Source organism: Aristolochia californica, unplaced genomic scaffold (genome assembly GCF_029961685.1).
Source record: "Aristolochia californica isolate CCGP_79_NKW_82.1479 unplaced genomic scaffold, dmAriCali1.0.hap1 SCAF_5, whole genome shotgun sequence".
Classification (NCBI taxonomy): Eukaryota; Viridiplantae; Streptophyta; class Magnoliopsida; order Piperales; family Aristolochiaceae; genus Aristolochia; species Aristolochia californica.
This window is the reverse complement of record NW_027182214.1, coordinates 39903004-39912893: the sequence shown is the minus strand read 5'-3', so window position 1 is coordinate 39912893 and position 9890 is coordinate 39903004. Positions and strand designations below refer to the sequence as shown.

General features: G+C 38.8%; 1 protein-coding gene across 1 annotated transcript; it reads right to left on the bottom strand.

Moving 5' to 3' along the window:
- Positions 1-2523: 2523 nt before the first annotated feature.
- Positions 2524-9623, bottom strand: LOC137966172 (neutral ceramidase 2-like). Its single transcript, XM_068812718.1, has 10 exons — positions 9310-9623; positions 7032-7428; positions 6530-6738; positions 6022-6393; positions 5681-5945; positions 5334-5592; positions 4539-4664; positions 4089-4152; positions 3719-3888; positions 2524-3313 (listed from the first exon to the last, which is right to left on the bottom strand). The coding sequence occupies exons 2-10, from the start codon at positions 7373-7375 to the stop codon at positions 2762-2764; spliced, it is 2361 nt and encodes a 786-aa protein (XP_068668819.1). The 5' UTR covers positions 7376-7428; positions 9310-9623; the 3' UTR covers positions 2524-2761.
- Positions 9624-9890: the final 267 nt, after the last annotated feature.

The window sequence follows — 9890 nt, the reverse complement described above, 5'->3', positions numbered from 1 at the left end:
GGAAAATCAATTGATCCATCTATATTAATGAGGAAATCATGGTGTCTAAGGAATTCTTGGTCTATGGCAAACAAGGATAGAGATTCCTATTATCCCTTGGATAACTGAAGTCTACAATAGAAATTGGATTGAGTTCCAAAAGAAATATTTTGTCTTCCAGAAGGAAATATCTGTAGAAATACAGGATACCGACTCAGGTACCTTCTGCTACAGGTTATTAAGTGAATCAGACTTAGTAAAACTAAAACGATTCAAATATGTCCATTATCGACTACTTCGTATAGGATTAGACCCCTTAATACAAATCAACCAAAATTTATCCTTCATAGCAGTTATCATAGATAACTCAGTGAGGAATAATTTTGAAAAAACCCTACTTGGAGGAGTTAGAGCAAATTTAGGATTAGGCCCAGTTTCCTTTATAAACTGGCCCAATCTACAAATAGATTTAAATGACAAACATATATAGGATACCTTGTCCCTAAAAATTTACATAGACAACTGGTCGAAAAATGGAATTCAACCAGGAAGACGAGTTATGCGCATACTTATATGTGTAGTGGCCAGAAAAATCAACACTAGAAAGATTCCAGTTAAAGATTAAAAAAAAAAATCACAGAATTAGCAAAAAATATTGGTTATTCTGAAAACTTGACCATAGAAAAACTCGACCCCCAAGAGTTAGCTTGGCCAACTGAATGGGTAGTCCAACCTTTGGCACCCAGACACATTCCCCTTTCCCCAAAAACCATAAAAGAGATAGAAGGAAAACTAGTAATCACCAATGCTAGATCAAGTTTTTCCCTCGAACAGGATAGACCCTCTACCTCTACCAGTAGAGCCTCAACCAGTTCCCATTTCAAAGGAATAGGAAGTCCAAGGCTACAATGATTCTGAATAAATTTCCGTTGTCCAAAAAAACAACAATAACAAAGATAAGACCAAATTTCAGTAAGTTCAAATTGCTCATACCACAAATAGTACGAATCAATGCACAAAAATAATGTAGTCAAAAGCCTTACAAAAAACGATACACATCCTCAAGGAGGGAAGCTTGTTGGCAACAACATGAGATGGTTTCTCAAAGTTCCAAGACTAGCATAAAAGCCATTCAAAATGAGTGGAAGGTTGCAAATTATCATAAATGGTATCTGCAATGAATGGTATCTGTAATGCTAATTTTGTACTTGCTACCTCAAAACTTTTTTCATCATTATCTATGGGAGATTACAAAAGTAAATGATCTACTTAAACAAAGAAGGGGTGTCCTCCCCTCCACACCATAGAAGCCAAATCAAGGAGGGAGATTTGAAATGTCCCTAACTTATCACCAAATAATGAAAGAATAGACAGGAGGAAGTGGATTTAGACAACTGCTTAATGCTTAATGACATGAACAACTTTATGATGGAAGTGAATTTAGCCGTACTTAAAATGCTTAATGAAAGAATAGACAACAATGAACTAGGCTAAAATTTAAGCCAATAGCCCTTACTTATCAGCAAACATTATCTAAATGATCATTTACACATTTCCAATAACATTTGCTCGTTTTCTATTTTTACCTGCTTCAAGATGGGAAAATTCCAGACTGGGCTGTCTCGCCACCCTAATCTCATTCCTGTTAACCCGTAAGACCAATTGTCAAAATGTCCAAATTTGAGTATTAACCCTCGAAGACATTCTCATCTATCCTGTTCTTCTGGTATTTGGGGAAATGATCGGATGAGTTAGTATTTATTCGTCCATGGAACGGGAAAATAAGTTGAAAATGTATCTCCTTCTGTGAATCTTACTCTTTCTTGCTTGCGAGACTCTGAGAAGACAATTGAAGTGTGGGACAAACAGAGCTAATCGACGGCAGCCATGGTTGCGCCATGTGGGTTGATTTTGTTGTTGCAGGTGATCAAGAGGCGATGGTTCATGGTCTTCACCTATTTGCTGATCTTGGAAGTCGCAAGTGCGAGTTACATTTTCGGCATGTATTCAGTGGAGATCAAGATGGAGTTAGGCTATGACCAGTGGACATTGGGCATGATAAGCTTCTTCAAGGATCCGGGTGATCAAAGGAGGGAGATTTGAAATGTCTTTGAAAGAGCTTTTCCGCGGACGGGGACATGGAGTGTTCTCGTCAATGTTACAACAACTGATTGATGAAATCAACTTTGGAAGACAAGAGACGAGAGGCCAAAGAATGGGAGAGAATGAGAGAGGGAATGAGCTTTCTCTCACTCGTCAAAGGGAAGGAGCTCGGTTGAGGAAGATATAGGGCACAACGAAGAAAGGGACAGATGAAATGTCCAAGATTCCAAATCACCCCAATAAAACTTTCTTCCAAACACTTTCTTTGTCCATTTCTTTTCTTTTCTAGGGGTTCCAAAAGACCCTAAATGCCTTCCCATCCCTAAATGGTAACAGCAACGAAGGAATCCAGCCGCCAGGAGGGCAAGGGCGGCCTCTCCCACCATCGTTTGAAAGACAGCACCCTTTGTTAGTTTGATTACAAAGATCTTCTAATCTCAACAAAATTTTCGCCACAGTGCAGTCATGAAACGTCCCTCCAGAGACACTGGTCATCAATTACTCCATTTAATAACAAGCACTATATTCTTATTTACAATCATACATAATCACTTAGCAAGAGGAGAGTCACCCTGCAGGAGATGATGGCCTAATTAGAGGAACTTCAGTATTGCAGTCAAACGCAGCAGTTCGAATGCTATGAACGAGACAGTGATGAAACACCAGTTCAAACGCCTCACTATACAACAACAAAGGCACGAGAGGCGCCAGTAAAATGGTGAATAGACCGGAACAAACTTTTTGAGGCCCCAAAATGTCTTATCCTGTAGACACCTGAAATTGCAGTCTCGGGTATTCTCCACTCAATAGTTGCTTCACTACGAGCACTCAATTTCCTTGGTCTCGACCACTTGAACCTTAGACAGAAATCATCATCATCGTAGGCCGGAACCCACGTCTGAGTGGATTTATTGAAGATTTCCACGAGGGAGAATGTGCCTTCGGTCATCAGATCATTCCGAGGGCAAGCAGACCAAAATGTGACAGTAACAGTATCACCTCGCTTGAAAGTACTATTCTGTGGCACATCTGATCTAACATTCCCAAACTTCACACCTATTGGTGTTGCGTCGGCAACCACTGGTAAGAGTAATTCAATTTGTTTGCCCAAGAGATCTGGAGGTGCTGGACCTGGTTCAACTTGCTGGCCATTCAGAAGAGCTGTTGCAAGCTTCTTAAACTCCTGAATGTATCCACTTAGTGTGTGCGGTCCATACAATGTTGAGGCTCCCTGGAGTTCAAGACAATGTACAATAACAAATTACATGAAATTAATTACAGTTCAGATTCTATACTGATGATGAGTATTTGGCCAAAAAAATACAGTTTCTCTTTCTAATAGTATGAAGCCATATGAATAGCCTACACCAATTCAGGAACTGAGGATGGAAGCATTCTAGAATGTTTTCATCTAAGACATGAGATGGACAATTTCAGCACAAAATATATGGGACTTAACAAGTTAAATTAGATAGATAAAAGATGCATCTATTTTCTTTTTTAAACTTGAAGAAACATCTTGTCACATGAATACATAAGAGATCTTATCCATCATCTAAGATTATTGCAAACACTGCTTATCACTGTAATAAACTTTTATATTGTAAATACAGGGATGGATATAATGTTCACAGACCTCATATCGCTGAATCTGGTATTCCTCGAAAGTGGTCACATACTGAGAGTACGTATTTGCCAGCCCAGCAATAACTACATGAAATTTTTTATCAAATTCTCCATCTCCACCTTGGGCTAAAACTGTCTTAACAGCATCACGGAGACGCCTTCCAGCCATTGTAGTGAACTCTGTCAAAGAAAAGCGATAAAACAGGAAACAGAATTATCAATAAATGCAATAATAAGATATGGCTCCAAGAGAAGGCTTTCATTTACAAAGGGCTACCGATTGTTGAATAATGAACTCAGAGTTAGTGTCTGTGTGTGTGTGCGTGAGAGAGAGAGAGAGAGAGAGAGAGTATATCTTGAAGAATGAGGGGGTCCACTACCTCCAGGAACACTGAGAACGACCATCTGTCCTATTCGCAGTAACTGGATTGGAAGCACCGAGGGCTGAAGATATAAAGACATTATACACTTGTCACCACCAAATGTGAATATCTTTTTTGATCACTGACTTGCAAAATATAGAATATTTTTTGTAGATATAAGACGTATGATAAGTACAAATGAATAAAAAAAGCGACCAAATTTGGTAGAAACAAGTCTCTTTCAAACATCAAAACAAATCAGACAGAATACCAAATAGTAAATACACAATAAAAAAACCAAACCCTATATTGGGTGCATTTCAAACCCTTTGAGCAAACCTGGGAAGCCCATCTTGCATAAAAGTATTCATATAAAAATCTCGACAAAACTATCAAAGTCAATTGCTAAACATACCGCAACATCAGCGTCAATCAAGAACAGACAGAGAAAGGGAGGATTCTACTCACCGCCCACTCATATGGTACTTTCATTTCACCTGTGTCAAGCAAAATGGGCTTCGGTTTCTGACATTCAACTTGCTCTTTACCTGGGGTTTTAAGTACATTCCGCACCAATCTCCAGAAGGGATTGCCCTGAAACATGTATGTCAGACAATTAAAAAGTAGCACATGGACTCCACAATTATCATTTAAAAATAAATTTACACAATCTATATTATCATTGAACTTGACATCTTGATACCATGTTATAAATGTAGAAAAAATAGATTCAGAAAATGTTTGTTACCAGCAATGCCTTGTTGATTGCATGAGTATGAGATTATAATGTTCATCTTGCTTTAAGCAAGACCATGTTTTACATAAAGGATGATAATTGTCACTAAACTTTTCAAGTTTTGTCTGTCCATTTTCTATTAATTTCATAAAAAATATTTTAATGATATTTCCAAAAAGTCAAATTGTTACAGTACTGGTAAGAAAGCAGAGAAGGCCCATCAATTTGCACAGCTCACTGTTTTACCTCTCTTTCTTGAAATCAAAAGGACCTGGAGCATCAGCTGTTCCAGCAGCCAAAGCACAACCATTCAGTGATGCTAATTATCCAGCAGCACCATGATTTATAATTTTTTGGATGGTCTTTTTGGTTTTACATGAAGGATGATCGTTGCAGCTAAATCTTTATGTTTTCATTTCTTCATTTTTTATTAATTTCCAAAGTTTTTTTCTGTGGTATTTCTAAAAACCCAATTTGTAATACATATTGGAAAGAAAGCAGAGGACCAATTAATTTTCTAAGCATACCGTATCATCTCCTTGCTTGAAATCAAAAGCTCCTGGACCATCAGTTGTTCCAGCAGCAAAAGCAAAACCCATGGCGGCAGGGCATGTTTTGACTACTTTACCAGAAGGAAGAGCAACCTCAAGTTTTGAGAAATCAATGTAAGTGTGCCGATAATCAACTTTTCCTTTTAACTGCTCTTTGGCTTTACTAAAAAGATCTACAGCTTTCCTCAATTGTCTGTCCCCGATGATACGTGTGCTTTCAAATTCATCTGGATAACTAACAGAAACAGACATCATTTAGTAACAGTGTGTTGACTTCAGAAAGATAATATATGGCTAAAAAAAAAGAATAGATAAAAAATTACCCCGGGCCACGCCCATAGCACAACTCATTCTTTCCATTGCAAGTGCTGTGGTTGAAATCACAAGGTAGTCCAGAGTCTATGCAAAATGCACCAAGCACATTTGGACTGACATCTCCACAATTTGATTGACAAAATGCAGACACAAATCCTGGCCTCTGACCTTGGCTGTGAGAGCTCCTTACACGATGTTTAACACTGAGAAATCTTGTTGCTGGCCTGCCCCCAGCACTTTCAAAGGAAGCCGCAAGCTCCATCAGTTTATGATCTGCAAGGCATCTGATAAACACCAGTTTTCTATCTATAAGGTAAAATCTCAAGAAAATAAGAAGTAGCAAACTTACGACTTTCATGTACATCAGGAATTATGTTAGAGACCCTTCGGGGAATTCCAGGCAATTTACCAAGAGTGGTACCATAAACATCAAGGTACAAGCTTTTGGCTCCTCCACCAAAACCATTCTGTTGTGCCCAGTCCTCCATAAAGCGTGCGGCTGCCCCTTTATTGTCACCACTTATTAATGAATTTGTACGACTCATTGAAGTTCCATGAGTTGCAAACCAGTTAAAACTACCTACAGGACCCCATTCATCATCAACAAATTTCAACATAGTCATTTCTTTATCAACATTATATTTATACAGATTTCGTTCCTCCAAAGGATTGTTGAGGTAAGCACTAGGACTGCGATTTACACCAGCATCTAAGATCTCCCCTGTGAACCACAGAGCCACCAGTAAGAGACTGATCATGATGTTAATCAATATAAGGCAAAAAGAACAAAAAATTTTGGAAGCAAAATCTTCATAGCTTGACTCTAGCACAGAAACAATACAAAAAAAAGTATGTACCTTTATTAACAAACACAGAACCAGGACGGAGATTCTCATGAGCTTGTACAATACTCTTTTCTATACCATCAACAATGACATCAAATGATTGACGTATAAATCCAAGAGAGGTTACAATATATACAACATACTGAAGATAGCCTCCAGGCCCAGCATGCGTGTGGATACCAGTAATAGCAACATTTTGTTCATTGTATAAGTTGCCATACCTGTCAAACACAAAACAAGATTCTTGAGGAAGTTGGACACTGACAAGAATGAGATTAACTTAAAAAGCCAGAATCAGGGCTTCATAAAACCAAAAACACAGGAAAAATCAGATCCATGAGGCACCATCAACAAATTTGGGTTCAAGATGTTGTTCAGGCGCTGTATGTCCTATGATGGAAGATAAAACATAGTCGCAAAGTGGTTTTTATAGAAAATTTTCAGTAACTACTGGAGATAACCTTTTTATGAGTTATAACTATTCACATAGACACATGCACGCACAGTGGCATACCTGGACTTCAGTCTTTCAAGCACTTTAATTGTTACGATTTGTGATGCCATACAAGCATCAAGATTTACAAATACAACACGATTGCCCTGAGGCTCTGCCACAATAAAGGTGCGAGCCCGCAGCCTGAAGTGTACTCCAGATGCAATCTGTTCTGCATTTGCATATCCCATCATATTCGCATCTGCTGCAGGTCCTGTGATGTCATAACTTCCAAGTCCAACCAGATATGGGGAATCTGACATAGTTGTCCTGCAACAGCATAGAAAGAACAAAAGCAGGAGGCAGGTTGTCACACTTGGACATTGTTTTTGAACTTGCGGGTAGTAGAGAGAAGCTAACTCCATCGACACTGCTTCGGACTCCTTGAAGAGTTCAAAGGAAGGTCATCGATCACCTACTGAAAAACAAATAATTAGATAAAAGACAGGAAAGGTCGTTAAGATGCTTCCAGTTGTATCTCGTTTAAATTAGTGAGAGCCATCAGAACAGCGTTCACTTAAGTGACCAATGCTTTCAGTATCTAACAAAGCCACCATATTGACGCCTAAAAATGTGATAACATAAAGGGCAATCTGATCAACCTACAGAGAAAATTCAAAGGGTTCTCTATTTTGTTTCTGCTATTTACAGGAGGCATATGGTATAACAGATAAATTTTTTGATAGCTACAGCTGCATCTGCCAGTAGATATAAGACACAGCAGACCAAGTATCCAGCTTTAAAAGCTCAGCATCCCAATTGCCATCGGTAGTCTTAGTACCCGTGAAGAAAAAAAAATCATACCTACCCAACAAAATGACTTCCATTCTCAAGCAGGCCCTTAGCTACTACACATTTTCGTAGATCTTCCATTTGGAAGTCACCATGTTAGGCAATGAGGCGGATGTGCCAAAGATGCCTTGTTAGTTAAAATTATGGTCCTTCATGTACAAATTTTCTACATAAAGAATAAATTACTATCTCTGCCCTGTTGCCAACTCCCAAGAGGTGATATAAAAAACAAAACGAAATATTACAAGTTCAAAAACAAACTGCAACGAAAAGGCAACAGTTCAAGTTTAAATTTCCACACCTAGGAAAGAATTCCAACTGAAAATATCAAACGACTCAGTTCTACCGAAACAGAACAAACCCACCAGAAAAGCTAAAGGCAGAATTTGCTTCACCGACGCAATACGAGTACTAACCTCCACAACTGAGCCAAGCAAATTTCGAAAGTGGAAGTGCACGCCCAAAACCGAAGAAACAAAGAACCCAAGAACAGAGAGCCCTTGGCAAGAAGAAATAGCCACACACACGAAGCACGGACAGCAGCGTGAACCCAAATGGGTCGTTGCAAGAAACTTTCAGATTGGCTTGTCCGAGGAAGCTTCGCTGCACACAAAGGGGGCTTTAGAGAATCTGGATTTTTTTACAAGGGACCGATGAAATAGAACCCCACGAGTTGTAGAGACAAAATACTGAGTCCGACACATACCGGGGGGGAATGCAGAGATGTATAAAATGAATCAGACGAGACCGATGCCTTTGGAGCGAAGTGAGAAATGAAAAGGGAAAGCCCGCAACGAGGACTGAAAAAGCGGGAATCGTTAATGGCAAGAAAAACCGTGGCTTTTTCTCTACCCACCGCAAAACCACATTGACGAAAATGGCACTGGCCAACGACGATGGTATGAAGAATCATTCGATCCAATTGCGCTCTAATCATCTGAAAATATGCTGAAAAAGGACCGGTCCAATTACGAAACTGGCCTACTTTTTTCATCATAGAGACATTGCAGTGGAGTGGAGAGAGAGCGACTGGTAGACCGGTTGGTGCAGATCGGGTTAAACACTTAAACAAACGTCTCGAATCAAAACCTGCCATTCAACGCCAAACTTTCCCAATTTAAAAAGTTTGGAGTTAAATGGCAGACTTCCAGAAGTGGGTTCGAATTATGGGTTTTGATATAAATAAGTTGTACTCTCAGTTTGATCTTCTCTCAACAGGATCAATTAGGATTCGGAGGATCAGCTTATGCTTATACCACTCACTTAGTAAATTTATGATGAACAGAAATTTAAATATTAGAGTGCATTATTCTGGATCGAAATTCAAATTACTATTATCTCGCATATAAATTATAAAACAAAATGCCCTTCTCTTACTACATTGAAATTTGTTTATTTTGATACTCTGGTTATCAATATCTTCCTCCCTTTTGGGATCTAAAATTCCCACAAAATTGCACTATCCCATCAGAAAACGGACTTTGCACATGGACATTCAGAAACTCACCCATATCGATGATCCGATTGTTCGTCTACGCCCTCGTTGTTTACTTGTCGACGAGTTCTTCCAGTCTGAAAAGCTCCATTTTATCTCGACTTGATGAGATTTGAGATTTATCTTCAGAAGACTGCAACTCTGCTGCTGCGTGGGCGTAATTCGAAATCAGGTTGCTTGCTCTTTTAAGCTCAGAAATTCTCTTCGTGGACGTCAAGTCGTAGCAAGCGACAAAGATCGAAGACGATTTCTTTAATTCTGGCAGCGGAGATTTTCCTACGAACATGAATTCACCAGTTTCCGAGTTCACTTTCCAGAGGCTCACTCAAAAAGGATAGAATCATATTGGCCGCTACTGATGCTGTTGATCTACGTGAACGTGTTTAATATTAATTAAGAGGAGTACACTTTTTAACAAGACCCATCCATGAGCTAACAAATCTTATTAAAAAAAGTGGCTAACCTAATATGGAACCACCGATGTGACATGACACCCACTATTCCTACAAATTGCCAAACCTGTATTATATACTTTATATTATTAACTATATGATCTATTATATTTGTTTATTTTATAAAACTTAAGGAACTGA